This window comes from Sander vitreus, chromosome 6 (assembly GCF_031162955.1).
Source record: "Sander vitreus isolate 19-12246 chromosome 6, sanVit1, whole genome shotgun sequence".
Classification (NCBI taxonomy): Eukaryota; Metazoa; Chordata; class Actinopteri; order Perciformes; family Percidae; genus Sander; species Sander vitreus.
In genome coordinates this window covers 11,341,218-11,359,044 of record NC_135860.1, presented here as the reverse complement: position 1 = coordinate 11,359,044, position 17,827 = coordinate 11,341,218, and the positions used below count along the sequence as shown (strand labels likewise).

The following is a 17,827-nucleotide window of genomic DNA, read 5'->3' as shown; positions in this document are numbered from 1 at the left end:
AGCAGCAACATGTCAAGTTTATAGCATTTCTGGTTATTAGTCTTGAGTATTGCATCAGATTGAAGTGTTACTTCCTGCATCAGCTAGAGCTTACCTGCTACCTACTGTAAGACAGAGACGAGCGGCTAATCAGGACTTTTGGGAGGGGGGAAGGGAGTTGACCCCTCTCATTAGATCAAGGCACACTGCTTCGTTAAAGTACTAAAGTTACAAAAAAAAAAAACATTAAGTATCGGGACTAGATGATTAAAAACAAGACCGATGCATGTTGACCACATACCACAATTGCTTGAATGGGCATGCAGCCAAGACTGGAAGAGTTTATAAACCCTTGGCTCACTTTGCTCTCAGCCACTGATAGTGACTCAGTGACTGAACCAGTAGAGCTGCTGCTTCTGGAGTTAACTGTTTATACTATATGTATATATACACACTGGTTGTTGCTAGAATCAATCTCTTTTAACACCGCCACCACCCTGTTGTAGTCAAATGTTTGTCTCTCATGTAAATTATGCATACAATTACAAAATACAGATCTCTGGTTATATATTAGTATTGTTTGCACATTGGTTGATTTGGAGAAGACTGCCACAAGTCATGACATTTCTTGTCGTTTCTGCTCAAGCCACATGTTTCAGGATGTGCGGCTGCTTTTTTTCACTTTGTTTAAATTTCCTGGAAAAAGAACGTAAGCTATTTCCACTGGAACCGCAACATGTGGGTTTGCAGTTTTCGTTGTTCTTGCATATATCATATGTACTCACCTGATCTTGACTACGTCATAAGGATATGGAACATTCTAGAAAGGTTAATACATTTAAATGTCTCATATGCTCAATACATACAAAAAGAAGAGAGAATAGAAAGGGATGTTGCACAATCTCACTTCTCCTAAAATTTAAATTGTGAAGTTTCATGCTGCAAACTTCTTATCCAATGAAATTGGATAAGAATTTGACGTTCTTCATGTTCATCATTATATATGTACGTACCATAGCTCACAAAGCCCAGCTTATTACATCTGAGGTACAGTACATACCAGGTGCTGGGTTTAGGTTATGTCTTCCATTCCCAATATAAGTATGATTCTGTGATGGTTGGGCTGAGGTGGATAAGTAGTAAAATTTGAACCCATCCATCCATTTAATATAACTTATTGTTTTCACTATATCTTAGCTTTAACCCATATTCTCCTCAAGTTAGTCATACCTAGAAATATCAAAAAAGAGGATACCAGGTGACATTACCAGGGCCTAAACGTCTGCCCCTCATGAATCACACTAGCACTAGCAGGTGTGTGACAGTGTCCTGGTAGAGACAACCAGGACAAATGAACATCAAGTGAAGGGCTATACAAGCCAATAGGGCTGTGCAACTAATCACAATTTTCAATCTTTCCAAAAGACAATGAGTAATCATGTTAAATAATCATGATTTCAATATTGACCAAAATAATCGTGATTAGGATTTTTTCCATAATCGATCAGCCCTAAAGACATAATTTACTTTATCTGAAGTATATGTATGTATGCTTGGTTTTTGTAAGAATACACAGGAAAAATAAGTTTTGAATGTATCACCCCATAGTGTTGAAGGAATATATAACAATAAAAATGATGATCAACAATTGTAGTTAAAACTTATAAGACTACTTTTAAGCACATCATGTCACCTTGAGTCATAACATGTTCCTGAACAACATACAGTATTTATCAACGATGGTAATTGAAATGACAGATGCAAGTAAACACAAGTTTTTTTCTGCATTTTATTAAAGTGACAACTTGTTCATTTTACCTCTCAATTTTATTTTACTACATTACTTTTAATTGTATTTACTACATGGTCTAACAGTAGTTTCAAAGCCTTCTCTATTCTTCCAGGTATATCTTTTTCACATGTTTATACATTCTCTAAATAATCTCAGGATTGCCCTTTAAGGGGTCCTGTTGCAACAGTGTTGAAAACACACTGGGTATGATTAAAAAAATAACATGTTATTTGGTTTGTGAACAATCCATGTAAAAAAAAAAAAAAACATAATGCAACATAGAGTATAACTGTGGTATAAAATGTCTTTTAAAAGTTATATATACAGTTATGTATCTAAGACAGTAGCTCCAGTATTAACACTGCAGTATTACATGTTAAAATACAATGCTGCTTTGCAGTCAGAAAAGGGAAATGTTATGTTAAGAAAAATAGATCTGCTGCCTACAAGTAGAGGTGTATGACCCCAAGTCCCAGATAGACAAAATTATTTTTGTCCAATAGTCATTTTCATGTGAAGTGACTAATGCACTCTAAACTACAGGGCATTGAAAGAACAACTGTTACATGTTAAATAACAAAACGTATTTACAGAAACACATTGTACACTTAGCTGCTCATGTCTCTGTCTTTCTGTCAGTTTAAGTCAGTTTGTAAGCTTTGTCAGGTTTGTACTTGTGGTTGTCGATATGTTTGTGTCTCTCTCAGATAGCAATGGAGTTGGAGGTATCGGCAGACTCAGACCAAATGGAGCTTCTCCTGCTGGTACCAACAGATTGCACTTTAGCTGTTGTCTTAAGCTTGCAGCCCAGAGACCCCAGGATGTCGAGGAGCTGACGCCGGAACTTCACACCCACAAAGGCATACAGGATGGGATTGAGGCAGGAGTGGAGGTAACCGACGGTGGAGGTGACTATCTTGGCTTTCTCCAGAAATGTTCTGACTCCGCAGCCCCCGCTGGTGTTGTTGGAATGAACTGTGTCCACCATGAGTGTGATGTTGTATGGCGTCCAGCAGAGAAAGAAAACCACCACCACGGCCACAATGACCTTAAAAGCTTTCTGCTTTTGGAGGCCCTGGGAGCCGCACCGCAGCCGCCGCAGGATGCAGGAGTAGCAGAAGATAAGGATGGCTGAAGGCAGCAGGAAGCCCACCGAGTGGTAGAGCAGGCGTGATGCCAGTCTCCAGTCATTTACTGACTCAGAGTTAAAGTGAAAGTAGTTGGGAACGCACTCTGTTTTTAGTCGTCTTTCATCCTTCACAGCGTCCAAAAAGATCCAGTCTGGGATCGAGAGGAGCAGGGAGAAGAGCCACACTGCCAAGCAGCTGACCTGAACGACCCAGGGCTTTTTGCGGGAATACATCTGGGTGGCGTGGACGATAGACAGGTACCGGTCCAGACTGATGCAGGCCAGCAGAAAGATCCCACAGTAGAAGTTGATCTGAGGATACAAAAAAATCAGAGACAAGTGAAAAGTCGTTTTGCAACCACTGTATATCATGCACTTTTATGCAGTTTTGGTGCACCTTTCCTGCTGCACACCTCTTACCGTAAAAACAGCTCCAGTGATCTTACAAAGAGGAGTGCCAAAGGTCCATCCTCTATCTTGAGCGGACTGTGCAGCCCAGAGGGGTAGCGTCACCAGCAGCAGGACATCTGCCACACCCAGATGGAGAATGAAGGTGTCTGTCACACTCCAGGTCCTCCTGCTCTGAACCAGAACTCCCAGCAGCACTCCGTTCCCCAGGACACCCACAATAAATGCTACAGAGTATAGAACTGGGATGAACATCGCCTCAAAATGCATGCCGTCTTCCAGGTCACACACATCACCCCCCTCGCAACAATTGTAATTATTATCAGAGTAGTTATACTCCAATAAGTTATCAAGCCCGTCAAGTTCGCTTTCCCCGTCCCATTTAAAGATATCCATCAGTGAACTCTGCACAAAAAGAAGAAGAAGAAATATAAAATATTGACATAAATTTGGTTTGAGTATTTGACAAGCGTAGTCTGTTTCAACCACATGGTGGTGCTGTGTAGCTTTACACAAATCTGTCCATCTGCTCTATCTGTTTTTTTTTTCAAGCACTTTTCTCACAGTTCATTTAAATTATCTATGCAATACAATAAAAGAACAAACAAGACAGAATCAGACCACATTAATTAGTCCCCATTATAATCATTTCAGTAAAAGCAAAATATGGCCTTAAAGAGTATGTCTGCAGTCTGTCTATTAGACATAATCTTGAACATAAGTGAACATAAAAAAAGACAATTAGCTTATTATTATTATTTATTTAAGCCTTGTTAAAACTCTCACAGCAGTATTCTGGACAAGTTGTATCTGTGCTAATGACTTTCTGGGAGAGTAGAAAAGAAGTGCATTAGAGCAACTCGTTAAAATAATCTGAATGTGAACGAAGAGCACTTTTAGCTACTCTTGTTGTATTTTAAATGTAAGGGTGAAATACCACCATACATTTTCTTGACTGGTGTTACAATGCAAGGCTTTGTATGGTTAAGAGGTACCATTTCAGTCATACTGTACTAGGGTACGTACAGAATTTCTTTATGCCCGCAGATGGGGAAGACTAATTGATGCATATGTCAAAAAAGGGAAGAACGTGTATTTTCAGTTTTAGAGTTTGCAGCAAGTTAAGAGCCATAGTGCCATAGTGCACCATAGCCATAGTGCACCATAATATTAATCACAATGTTAATTAGCATTGTTAACTATTTTCATAAATTATCATTTGGTCACAGTGAATGATTCAAAAGCCTAATTTGACTCTAGCTCCATAATTTTCTTATTGCACGATCCAAAATGATGCAATTTTTTACTGAATGGCACCATGACATTAACGGCTCACTGTCACGCTAAAACCACATCACAGTCTATGGTCTCATACTGTGAACTAAAGTTGTGAGACCAAACAGCAAAAGGGATGAACAAAGATAAAAGAAACCCAACATTCAATATTTCATTCACGTTTATCAGTAATTAGTTAATAAGGTGAAGATCACATACACAAAAAAAGATGTAATAAGTACATGCATTGATTCATAGATGTGAATTGAAGTCATCAAATAACAACTAATGATATGTTAAAATCTTCCTAGATATATGCTTCATCTAAAAAAAAAAAAAAAAAGTCAACACAAGGGTTAAGGTAATAACTTACCAAATTAAAATCCTTTGATATTGTAGTCTCCTCAGTGAGCAGGTTCAAAAGGCTAGCAGACATTAGCTCTAGTGATCCAGTGTCACCGATGACAGCATCTCTAGAGCCACCCCAGAGGAAGCACAGAGAGACAAGAAACCCGCCTCTAGTCATGCATAAAGTAAACATTCAGCATTTTTACAATGAGAAAACACAACCATGAGGGTTTCATGTTTTAGGGAAAATTAGGGAAACTGTTGTAGTGATAAAGAGTAATTGTGATTTAAACCACACGTGACAAATAAATATTGTTTTACTTTATTAATTGAAACACTTTGAGATGTCAGAGGTCTGGAAACAAACCACTACTCTTTATGATGCCCTATGTCTTGTGTTAATGAAGGGACTTTACACCAATGTATGAAATGTCACTGCGTTTGAGTGGGCTGTATACTTTCCATAGAAACTGATGAATAACATTTATTGAATATACACCGACTGCATAAGTTTCATGTCAAAATACGTTGGTGTTGAAGAGAAATGTATGTTTTATGTATTGATTATGTGCTTTTGTTTCCACTGTCAAAGCACTTTGTAAACCATTGTTTTTAAAGGTGCTATACAAATACAGTTATTATAATTTTAAGTGCGTCATGCTGAGTGCTGACTTTGTAAAATATGTTGTGTGCATATATGTTGTGACATTATTGTATGTTCATTGTCATTTGAGTGACGCTGGCACCCTCAGGAAAACATTTGCATTTATTCTAGTCATTGAACAAAAGTATGCAAAACGTTTTACTTACAGGTGTAGTTTGGACTAGACTTTTAGACTTTGTTTTACAGACAGGCTCTTCAACTTCCTTTATAAACCACATTAGAGACCCTCCTCATGCCATTTGACAAGATTTATTGCATGAATGAACTGTCCTTTTTAGTTTCAATTTCTCTAATGTGTCTCTAAGTTATTCATTCATGTGTCTCCTCAGGCTATGCTATATAGTACTATGAGCATGTGTAGTATTTAACGGTATTTTTAACGTAGCATTCAATAGAGATGTGGAAGTTGAATTAAACAACTTTCTGAACTGCACATTTGGATTAGATTAAACAACTCTAATTTTAAATAATTTGCAAATGTTTTAAGACAGAAGAAATGCACTGAGGTCTAACACATTTGTTAGACCTCAAGGATACACTAAATAGACAGAATATAAAAATAAGTCCACATTGCACCTTTTATTGCCTTATCAAAACAAAACCAGATACTATTTATATGTTAAATATCAGTGTAAAATCTCACCATAATTCATTTTCACTAACCATTTCATAGATGCAAAACATTTATTGCACCTTTTTTTTTTTACTCTCAGAATTGCTCAGAATTGCTCATATGTATGCAAACCAGCTCACCACAGTGCAAACATGACACCTGTGGCAGTTTTTGGGTTGTCTTGTCTGTTTCCCCTCACCCATCTCCAGCGCAAAAGGTTGAAAGAGAGCATGTTCCTGTTGTTTTCACACCTTTTCACACCACTTCGGTTTTTGCACATTAAATTTCTTGTGGTGAGAGAAGCCTGATGGAAGTGCAAGCAGCTGGTAATGAAAGTAGTCAAACCAGTGACCAGTGACTTTTTCAGCCCACAACCAGGGACAAACATTGCAGGAAAATAATTGAATTGTGATTTTCACTGACCATTTTACTTAAGAGGAAAAGCATGCACGCCTGGAGTTTTACTGTATGGTTTAGCAGTGAAATGCAGCGTGTTGGACTTGCAGAGTTAAAACATAACTTCCAGTAGTCTGTTTCATTTTCATATCCACAAACATAATCTCTGTACATTTTGGTTGAATATCTGTAGGAGAATGTATTGCAGTTGTATGTAGCTGCTTCCAAGATTTTTTAGAATCTTAAAAGGGAGATATCATAGTGGGGTGTCTGGGTGCCCTCCCCAAGGGAAATTTTGAGCGTCAAAGACTTCATTTCCTGCATTCGGACACACTTTTATGCACCAATTTACGGTGGAAATACTTTTATTTAGCCTATGCGAAGAAGAAAAACACAGATGACAATTCAAAATATATCAAAAATATAATAGGAAGTATGTTGTTGCGTGTCATTGGGCATTTTTAAGAGGGTATATGAAAATCCTGGAGCTTTCTTAGTGGGTATACTGCGTATACCTGCATATCACGTGGACTACACCACTGCAGACCAACATTTCTCCACCACATTACAACACTTCTTTTTTTTTTCTTTTAAATGTTCCCACTTTCGTTTATAAAAGCTTTAAGAATGTGAAGCCTTTTTCACAAGGCATGTTAGGTTGTGAGAGTGCCCCTGAATTTGTTACCATGTGAAACCAAGGAGACACATGTCACTTGAGGAACTGAAAGAATACAAATATATATATATATATATATAATCATTTTTTCCACATTCTAGTTTTGATTCCTATAATTCTGTCCACGCTGTCATAATAGTGTTGCCTATCATGTTGCTAAGTTTACATAGCAAGCAATCATTTTACACAACCAGTTGTAACCAGTGTACTACTTTAACAATTACAATGACAGTTGAGTGCTGTATTATATTTAACTTTCAGTCAGGATGGTGGTGTGATGCATATTGCTTCACACCACATCTTCCATATTAATTATTCATGATGTTAATAAAGAGATAAATATGAAAGCACATTGAGAAGTCTTCCTTTTCACTGCTCTTTGAACACCTGCTGAAATGGTTTTGTATAGCTCCCCGTTTGAACTGCTCCTTCCTCTTGCAGCTTCTGGTTTTGAGTAAAATTGGTCTCACTAGATTGTAGGTTAGTATGTCACTAACATCAGAACCCAAACATTGCAGGCCCTATATACATGGCAGCAGTTATGGTTACATCATCTGATGATGTACTGAAGGCTCATATCTCAGATCTCTGATAGAATCCATGTGACAACATGGATTTTGGTTTTAAGCTGTGTGGTTATGTTTTTTTCCCCCCATTAGGTTCTGATAACAACTCCTGCCTGAAGACTAGGGCTTATATAGTAAGTTTTTAAAATTCTTTTGGGTTTTGTTAGTGCTCATTTTGAAATGATTTTGTGTTGCATAAGGATCATATAAAAGGATAAGGTATATTTTTGTTTACATGTGTCATGTTGTGAGGGAGTTGACATTGACACACACAATTGTCAGGTACTGTCCTGCATGTTTTTGTTGCTCTGATCTTTTCACCTATGCACATACCCACTATCATCATGTCTCCCTCAGTGGTCTTAAAGATGCTTCCTCCTGCCCTAAAGTTTTACTACATTAAGACCACAAAACTGCCCCTTGCTGTGAAGCTGAGCAGGCAAAACTTTCATAAAAACAGATTGTTTTGTAGCTTTATTTGTAACAAGGGAGCACTGCATAGCACCCTTGTGGATTTCCTGTGTTACATTTGCTGCTGTGACTGCCCTTTATATTTTAGCAGCGCAGCATGTACAGTTGAGACTATTGCTTTATAGAAAGAAATGTAGTTTCACCACTTTGTGAAAGGAATAAACTTAACATTTCATAAAAACTTGCAATTTATATTGGAGCTGCACCATTGAAAAGCCCTATCCTACTACAGTTTCAGGGTGAAATCACATATGCAGCCCATGAGTACAATGTGTCTGTGGATGGGAAGAAGGGCATAGAGACCCAGATGTGTAACACTAAAACAGCTGTCATGCCAACTCGTGATGTTTTGGTGAAGCTGAAGTCCAAATATAAATCAATTTTTTTAAGAGGTATAGGCATGAGGGTTGTACAGGTTGTATGTGGTTATACATAATACAATTGGGATAGTTGTACCGTATTGTGTCATATATATATAATAAATATTAAGTTAATTGTTTGAGTTATGAAGAAGGGGTAGGACCATAAAAGTGAATACTTCTTACTACTCCTTTTCGGACATGTAATATTATGTTGTTTATTTATGGGGTTTATTATGTTTATATTTATAATTATGTTTTTTGTTTTGTTTTTGTTTTGTTACATGTTCGAAAAATAAATCTAAATGTGGTAAATAAAGTGTTTTTGAACACTTGCTGGAAATGTAATATATAATATATATATATAAACTAACTATAAACTAACTAACTAATCTAATATATAAACTCATAGAATACATGGAAAATGAGGGGGATGTCAGAGAGAAGGTCTGTCTTGGGTTAGAAACAATATTTTCCTTTTTTCAGTTCTGTACAGTATTTTAAGGTGTTTTAGTTTGAATGATTTAGTAGGTCATATTAACATACACTACTGTCAGTGTTATAATTTAACAAAGTGCAAATACCTTTTTGTACTTTTTTTTTACGGCTTTTCCCTTTAATCGACAGTGACAGTGGATAGACAGGACAGGGGGAGAGAAAGAGAGGGGATGACACACAACAAAGGGCCGCAGGTCGGATTTGAACCTGGGCCGCTGCAAAGGACTCAGCCTACATGGGGGCGCCTTGACCAACTGCCGCTTTGCTTGTTTGAAAGCCATGATGTCTCTTTCTCATGGGCGGGCCAAATTCTCTGGGCGGGCAAAGCAGAGAAAGGGGAGGTAACCTTGCTCCTTATGACCTCATAAGGAGGAGATTCCAGATCGGCCCATCTGAGCTTTCATTTTCTCAAAGGCAGAACAGGATACCCAGGGCTCGGTTTACACCTATTAACATTTCAAGCCACTGGGGGACCATAGGCAGGCTGGGGGAACGCATATTAATGTTAAAAAACCTCATAAAGTGAAATTGTCATGCCATGGGACCTTTAAGTACAGTAGATATCAGATACTTTAAGACTTTTACTCAAGTAATATTCTAAAAGGTGACTTTTTTGACTAAAAGGTCATTTTCTGGTAAGATACTTATACTTTTACTCAAGTATTGCTTTCAAGTACTTTTTACAAGACTGACTACTGTATCCAACTGCAGCCTCTTTCATGCCCACTCTTCAAGCATTGGTATTTGATGGCTGACTGAAGCTCAAAGCAGCGGTCGTATATTTAATCCTGGCTACGATGAGCTACAATGTTTCAGTTTCCATTTGAAATGGTTGCAAAGATCATTTAAAGGACAGACACACAAAAAAGACCACACATCTACCACACATTACGCCACATATAACACCATGGTGAGCTTGACTGTGGTGTGTTTTAGCAATTTCACTGTAGCAGGATGGCCATAATGCGGTGTCACATAATGGCACTGTGGCTCCATCTTTTGGATATACTTGTATCATGAACTCCCAGAGTTGACTTATTTTTTTAACAAAGGACCAATATGTAGACCAGTCAATAAGATGTATTTTAAAAAGAGGACTACAAAAATTGAAATATGAGAACATGGTTAGGAGGTTTAAAAAGACACTGGCACTGTAGTGAGATACTGTAGCTTCCATGTCTGTGTGGTGGAGTTTACAGCTTATATGAACTTGTGCTGTGTAAGTTGAGACAGTGGTACCCCTCATTCAGGTCAGTGTCCAACATAACAGTAGTGGGTCATAACCTGTCTCCAGCACCCGCAATATCATTGTTGACATTGAAGGTCTAGCTAAACTTAACACCTCCTGCATGAGTCGCCTCTATTTTTGAGGAGGCTAAGGTTCTTCAACATCTGTTGGACGATGCTGAGGATGTTTAACGAGCCTGTGGTGGCTAGTGCTCTCCTGTATGCTGTTGCATGCTGGGGCAGCAGGCTGAGAGTGGTAGACGTCCACAGACTCAACAAACTGATTCACAAGGCCAGTGATGTTGTTGGGATGGAGCTGGGCTACCAGGGCACACAAACTGACAAAATATCTCCACAAGACATCAAGTTTATGGGTTCATCAAGTTTAATAAAACAGATGTATTTATTCAAATTAAGTGCAAAGTAAATAAAAAGATATAACCTGGGATGTCAATGTCTAAAAAATGATTAGATGTATGAGCCGTGGTGTGTGGAATTATGTGTCTTCCTATATCACCTGTACAGGCCATTATGTCTGTTTATTCATTACAACAGAGAGTGTTTTTCATTAAAAAAAAAAAGTGTTTTTTTCCCCTCTCTCTGCTATGTATGCAGGTGCAGATGTGCACATTTCCACAGTAAGAACTGATTATTTCTGATACAACCTCCAGAAACACTAGAGGGCGGTGTTGTAAGAACCTCGATCAAGTTTGCATCCTGTCACTGAAACAAGGAAAGAAGAAAAAGAAGAAACGAACTCGACGGGTGCTGGTGCTCTGCTGTGATCGAGCCGTTTGCGTTTTCTTTTTTTACTTTCTAAAACTGTCGCCGGTACTATTATTTTTCATTTTTTTGTGAGTGTAAGCAAACTGGTGAAGCCTTGACATATTACACAGAGCCAAGTGAGTGCGTATTTTTCTGTGTATACACGTCAGTTTGGGATTTCCTCATTAGCGAAAGTAAACCCGTGAAGCCATGGCTGACAATATGGATGAAGACGTGCCGGAGGAGTCTTTACTTCTCCAGCAGGACCTGACCTGCCCCGTGTGTCAAGGCATCTTTCAGGACCCCGTGCTGCTGCCGTGTAGCCACAGTTTCTGTCGGGAGTGTCTGCAGAAAAGTATTAAGTACAACAAGAAGTGTCCCTTGTGTAGGGACGAGTTTGAGGAAGGGCAGGCCATCTCCAACCGCGCTCTCAGCAGCGCGTGTGAGTCCTTCCTTAAACAGTCAAACAGCCGGTCGTACCGAAAACGCCCCAGTGAGGACACCTGTAACCTGCACCTGAAGCCGCTGGAGCTGTACTGTGAGAAGGATGAGGAGCCCGTGTGTGTGGACTGTGTCACTCTACACAACACACACAAGCTGTGGCCACTGAAAGAAGGGGCACCAATGTGTAAGGTATAGTACGCTCACCAGTTATCAATTGGGTGTTGGCCCCAAAATATGTATTCTCTTGAGAAAAAAAAAAACACGTTTTCCTTGATGGCACTTAAACTCAGTTTTACACCTGGAAAGAAAAGAACAGCTTGATTTTAACTTTTGTTGACTGAGTGAGAGAAAAGACTGAAATGCTGAACAGTGAGGATAAAAAAAATACTGTAGCTCCACGGTTTCCCCATAGCGTCATGTTAGTTAGAAACGTTATTGTCCATAATGTGGAAAATTGTCTTTGGCTTCACCACAATCAACATGAGTTTCAAATCAGACAGTACTAAGGGGGTGGGGTGAAGGGGTGGCTCGGTACGATTGACTATGTATTTCATAATTTAAGTTGGCTAGTAACGTGGCTATAGTGGCAGTCTGAAGCGCCTTCCTTAGGGAATCAAATTTCACCCCCTACTACCAAATCTAATACTACCATTCATATTGAGAACATGAATGCATAATAACAATCCTTAACATCCAAAACATAACAATCCATAACTTCTGTGAATGCCAAAAACCTTCATCCTGGGTCAATGCAGGTCAACTGATTTTCAGTAGCCCTGCTCCTGACCTGGGACTCCAGATATCCTGGGTTTGATTATAATAACTATATAATTAAAACACAGTTACTATAGGTTTATTATAGGAATTGTTATAACCATATAGTGAATATACTTCTATAGGCCTTTTTGTCATAGCAGGAGAAGCACAAGTGAATTTAATAATACGGCTCAGTTCCATTGATGTGTCCCAGGAAGCCATGCAAATAAGTCAAAATACCCAGTACTAGGTCAAACAGAGCCATTGCGAATGTTATTAATTACACTCGTGCTTTTCTCAAGTCCACACAGGGATTGTATGTGGAAAAGATGTTAAACCCAATTTCTGTACATCTATATTTCCATTACCCTTTACATCTGTCTAATCTTTTTCCCTACAAACTTCAGCCACAGTCCCATAACTATATGGCCCCAGTAATAAACATAATCTAGATCCACCTTTTCTGGTAACCTTTCCCCCAATAATTTGACAACGAAAGTCAATGAGGAGACCATGTGCGTATGTGGATACAGGTTTTGGGAATACAGACAACGCTAGTCACTACTAGTCTAAAACATCTTTTAATGACGCTGTTTTCTTTTGGTTACCTCATTCCCTGATGTTTTTCACCCTACAGAGGGAGCTGAGCTTCAAAGTCCAGATTTTCGAGAAAAAAGTGGAGTCATACAAGAAAATGACACGTAAACTCAGCAACGCAATGGAGTACATCAAGGTAAAGTTACTGACACGTCTCACAGTGTTCATATTCCATTAATCTGTGTATAATCTAACAACTAGTTTATTATTATACAAGCTGCAAAACTGGTTCTTCGCTTTCAGACATCTTCAGTCCTTGAACAAGATACCCCAGGTTCACACCCCCTTGTTCAGCAGAGATAATACAAGACATATAACACACCACGGACTGCAGATGTCTTCTTCATGTTTGTGTGTACATACTCTAAATTGAAACTCTCTTCTCTTAACGCAGTATCAAGCTGGGCAGGCAGAGAAGCAGATCAAGGTGGAGTTTGAGAGGCTCCACAAGGCTCTTGTCACAGAGGAAGCTCTGCGTCTAAAAGCCCTGGCTACCGAGGAGGAGCATAAGATTGCTTCCATACAGAAGATGATTGACAACACAAACGATGACATTGACACTTTGAACAAGCTCACTGATACGCTGAAGAAAGAGATGGGCAACGAGGATCTACCCCTCCTGCGGGTAAGAGACTCAAGAACAAGAGGAGTCAAGAGACTTGGGTAACACTTTATTTGAAGGGGTGTTCGTAAGACTGACATGACACTGTCATTATTATGACATGACATCTGTCATGAACATGAAGAAATCATTTTGAGTGTTCATGACTGTTGTCATTTGGTAAATTATGACACTTCTACATTGTCATGAGAGCATTATAATTGTGTCATGAATATTTTTCCTTGACCTCATTTGAACCTGTCATGAAGTTTCATTTCATCATCGAATGCTTATATGACGGTGTCATGAATAATATCCATAATCTCATGTTAAGTGGAATTAAAGTAGCTAGCACCAGCTCCAAAAGTCGCTAAAAGTAGCTCAATGACGTCATTTGCTTATTTGTGACGTCATTACGCAATAATTTGCATAAAGACTAGTGGTTGTGTCAGCAAGGTAGATAGAAAGAAATAGAAATATTTTGCCAAATAATCACAAATTCAATTCAGGAATTAATATTACATTATAATTATTAGTTAGGTAGCCTATCTTTGAAGTAAAACAAGAAATTCTACAAAGGGAGGGAGAAAGATCGATAAAGAATTCTCAAAGAAGGCTGGCTTGCCCAGTGCCAGGCCAGCTCAGCGGCGTCTTTCTTTCTCCCGTCGCGTCCGGCTGTCTCTCGTACCTACACCGGTCCCCGCACCATGTCCTACCTCCCCTTCTACCTGCCCGCGCAGTGCTGCTGCACATTATGAGAGAGCAGAGAGGGGAGGGGCTGCTCCTCTACTCCTCAGTCAAAGAACAGAAAAGAGAGGTGACTGTTTTGGCGGCCACAAGAGAAATACTTGCGTGCTCGCTGGACAATACTGTCGTCTTTTCTAAAGGAAGTCGCCAAAGTTGTCGCTAGTCGCTTTTGTAAAAAAAAGTCGCTAAGGGGTACAGAAAAGTCGCTAAATCTAGCAAACTTCATGACAGGACCTCTTAATGACAGTTTAATGTTAACACATAAAGCTAAATAGTTTATTAAAGTTTGATAATTGGGCCTGTCATGACATATTTATGACAGGTTGTATTGTCTAGTTTAATGTCAAGTTGTCATAACACAGAGATTGTTGTCTTCGTTAAATGTCAAGTTGTCATGACAAAGACATCTCGGACAATAATAACTTTGCATTAAAAGTGTCATAATTTACCGAAGACACTTAATGACAACAGTCATGAATACTCAAAATGATTTCTTCATGTTCATGACAGATGTCATGTCATAATAATGACGGTATCATGTCAGTCTTATGAATACCCCTTCAAATAAAGTGTTACTGAGACTTGTGTACTTTGTTTTGTCTGTCTGATATAAAAAAACTAATCTCAATTACTCTTTTATGTTTTAGAATTTCCAGAAGTTAAAAAGAGAGTAAGTAACTGCAAAACTCACTGCAATCGCAAATATTGTATCTCTGCAAAGTAAACTGGGAAGTACATTTCACCATATATTTGCATTTTTGTATAGTTACACATGCATGTCTTTCAACTCTGAATATCTGCTTTAACCAGGCTTCTGTTGTGTTGTGTGGGTTTACAAATGTCTCTTGCTAACTTTCACATATTGCCATCTTTGTTTTAGAGCCCAGTGGACTCGTGAAGAACCTCGACTCCCTTACGACTCTCTTTTGGACGTGGGCAAGCATGTTGGTGCTTTAAGCTTCAAAATCTGGAAGAACATGCAGGCCCATATCAAATATAGTAAGTACTGGTGGTCTTAACCGGAATTAGACCAATTAGTTTTTTGTTTATTATGTTTAATATTGATTCGACACCTAAAAATGTTTCTGAAGACCTAAATACCACCATTCTTCAGACCTGTAAACATTATATGTGACTGAACAAATGTTACCGATATAACATAGTTGCGTCTTGTCTCTTCCTCTGTGCAGATCCAGTGGTGTTGAATCCGAACACAGCCTCTCCATGGCTGTCTTTGAATGCTGACCTGTCCAGTGTGAAGGAAAGCTCCGAGCGGCTGACCACCCCAGACAACCCGGAGCGCTTTGATCCCTGTGTCTTTGTCCTGGGTGCTGAAGGTTACACATCTGGGAAACACAGGTGGGATGTCATTGTTGGTGACAACCCCAAGTGGATTGTGGGAGTGTGCAAAGAGTCTGTGCCCCGTAAAAAGAAGTTCACAGTCTCTACGAACCGTGGTGTGTGGTCCATAGGGTTGAGCAAAGGGGTGTATACCGTCTCAACACCTGAGCGTACAGAGCTGCAGGTGCAGCAGCGTCCCGAAAGGATCCGCGTTAAGCTGAATATAGATAAGGGAGAGGTGTCATTTTGGGATGGGGGAACAGCAACGCACCTTGTCACTTTGACACACAAATTTGATGAAGAGATTTATCCTATTTTTGGCCCTGGGCTCCATAGTACGCCAATGATTCTGGCTCCGGGAAAAATAGCTGTACACACCTCATGATGGGCTAGTATATACTGCAGAGGGATTCGTGTTGACCAAAAGCTGTCTTTTTCAAATAAAAACCTTTTTAAAAGCAAGATAAATGTAACAACATGTAATTAGTCAAACAGGGATGAATTACAAATCAGTGTAGCAAAACAAACATTTAAATTTGCCAATGGGAAGAGATAAGATGGAATGAATATTACAATTGAGGAAGACGATCAGATTATAGATGAATATGTTAAATGGGACATGAAATATACCAAAATTGCATTTACTAAAAGAATATAAGACACAGTACATAAACTAAACTCGTTAAGTTTCAAGAAAAGATTGAAATGATAAGGCTAACAGCTGCATGATGCATAAGTTTGAGGGGAGATGAGAAATGTATTTCTGAATTGTGAGGATGAACAGGAAATTGCAGAAACTGAGATGTGAATGTGTGTAATGATGCCCAAATCATTAAGATGTGCCTTGGAGGAAACTGGATTGACTAGTCTTTTGTCATCACTTTACAATGGAGTGACAGAATAAAAAATGACACCAAAATAACTGGCAGCATGGCTGATGCTGGTGGTTAATACGGATGAAGTTTGAAAAGTGAATTAAACAGTTTCTTGATGTATTTTTGCGCTAGAGGAAATCTGCAACATTAGCTCTTTAATATCTGAAAGATCAATAAAAAGGGGAATGTGAGAGTAATGTAAGTTGCCTGCTTGCTTCACTAGCTTTTGTGGCTATTATGGCAGTTCTATCAGGAATCAATTGAATGAACTGCCTTTACGCTTGGGATATGCGCTTTAATTAATTGTTGTACTTTTATATAATTTGGTTGATTCTGCTCAAATATTGTGATCTAAAATGTTGACAATCTGTGTGGGTTTGTTGGCTTTAAGGCTCTGACACACCAACCCGACAGCCGACCGTCAGCAGAAAAGGCAGTCAGACTGATCAGTCGGCTCCTGTCTCTCAAAAAAGTGCCTCGGAACACACCGAAGCGACGCTGACTTGAGCGTACGTTCTGCGCGTGCGCGAGACGTAATACGTCTCCATAACAGCAGGCGGCGATAATCTGTATTGTCGCCCAAAAAAATTAAAACCGGAAATGATGGAACATCTCTCTAGACCTAGTAAACACAGAGCATGCTGTCATCAGTCATTGTTTTCATCAGAGAGTGTTGATAGTAGTCAAGAAGGATCGTTGTTGTCATTACTCGCTGAAAGGAAGAAAATACGATGGCAAGTAATAAGAATATACTGGCGTTGTCAGCTCTCGGGCTTCTTCTTGTGGAAGAAGCACTGATTCAAGGGCTAGCACTCCACCAATCAGATTGGTCATTGAGTCTGACTGCCCACTGGCCGATTCAACAAGTCAAATCAGCCAAAATGAACGCCAACGGCTCCTCTGACTGACGACGGCACGGAACACACCGAACAGACTCGAGTCACCGACCTCGCCAGACTGTCCGACGGCCGATAATCGGGTTGGTGTGTCAGAGCCTTTAGGATAATTGTAGCCAATACTTTGAAGTAGGAAATAATACTACCACTACTACAGCTCTGAATCTATATGCAAGTATCTAAATGTGCTGTATCCATATGAACACTTGTTATACAAATAAAACTAAAATTGAATACATTAAAATCAAATGTGTTTTGTTCAATTGATTAAAACCATGGTGTGGTGATGGTGCAGTGGATATGATATATGCCTTTGGTGTGGGAGACTTGGGTTCAAATCCCACTGCAATATCCAACCATGTGTCCCTGAGCAAGACACTTAACCCCTAGTTGCTCCAGAGGCT

The 17,827-nt window shown here is 39.2% G+C and overlaps 2 protein-coding genes across 2 annotated transcripts; one reads left to right on the top strand and one right to left on the bottom strand.

The window, feature by feature from the left end:
• Nucleotides 1-1,741: 1,741 nt before the first annotated feature.
• Nucleotides 1,742-5,066, bottom strand: cxcr3.1 (chemokine (C-X-C motif) receptor 3, tandem duplicate 1). Its single transcript, XM_078252504.1, has 3 exons — nt 4,957-5,066; nt 3,321-3,713; nt 1,742-3,212 (listed from the first exon to the last, which is right to left on the bottom strand). Exons 1-3 carry the CDS (start codon nt 5,017-5,019, stop codon nt 2,475-2,477), a joined length of 1,194 nt encoding a protein of 397 aa, XP_078108630.1. The 5' UTR covers nt 5,020-5,066; the 3' UTR covers nt 1,742-2,474.
• A 6,072-nt stretch (nt 5,067-11,138) lies between these two features.
• Nucleotides 11,139-17,672, top strand: trim35-28 (tripartite motif containing 35-28). The gene is made up of 6 exons (XM_078252503.1): nt 11,139-11,799; nt 13,004-13,099; nt 13,358-13,588; nt 14,959-14,981; nt 15,192-15,310; nt 15,502-17,672. The coding sequence occupies exons 1-6, from the start codon at nt 11,377-11,379 to the stop codon at nt 16,035-16,037; spliced, it is 1,428 nt and encodes a 475-aa protein (XP_078108629.1). The 5' UTR covers nt 11,139-11,376; the 3' UTR covers nt 16,038-17,672.
• Nucleotides 17,673-17,827: the final 155 nt, after the last annotated feature.

Excerpts from the sequence above, each read along its gene's own strand:
- trim35-28 (XM_078252503.1), top strand. The coding sequence starts at position 11,377 with ATGGCTGACAATATGGATGAAGACGTGCCGGAGGAGTCTTTACTTCTC. Across the intron at positions 11,800-13,003 it reads AAGGGGCACCAATGTGTAAG|AGGGAGCTGAGCTTCAAAGT; the intron begins GTATAGTACGCT and ends TTCACCCTACAG. Across the intron at positions 13,100-13,357 it reads ACGCAATGGAGTACATCAAG|TATCAAGCTGGGCAGGCAGA; the intron begins GTAAAGTTACTG and ends CTCTTAACGCAG.
- cxcr3.1 (XM_078252504.1), bottom strand. The coding sequence starts at position 5,019 with ATGTCTGCTAGCCTTTTGAACCTGCTCACTGAGGAGACTACAATATCA. Across the intron at positions 3,714-4,956 it reads TATCAAAGGATTTTAATTTG|AGTTCACTGATGGATATCTT; the intron begins GTAAGTTATTAC and ends CTTTTTGTGCAG. Across the intron at positions 3,213-3,320 it reads TCACTGGAGCTGTTTTTACG|ATCAACTTCTACTGTGGGAT; the intron begins GTAAGAGGTGTG and ends TTGTATCCTCAG.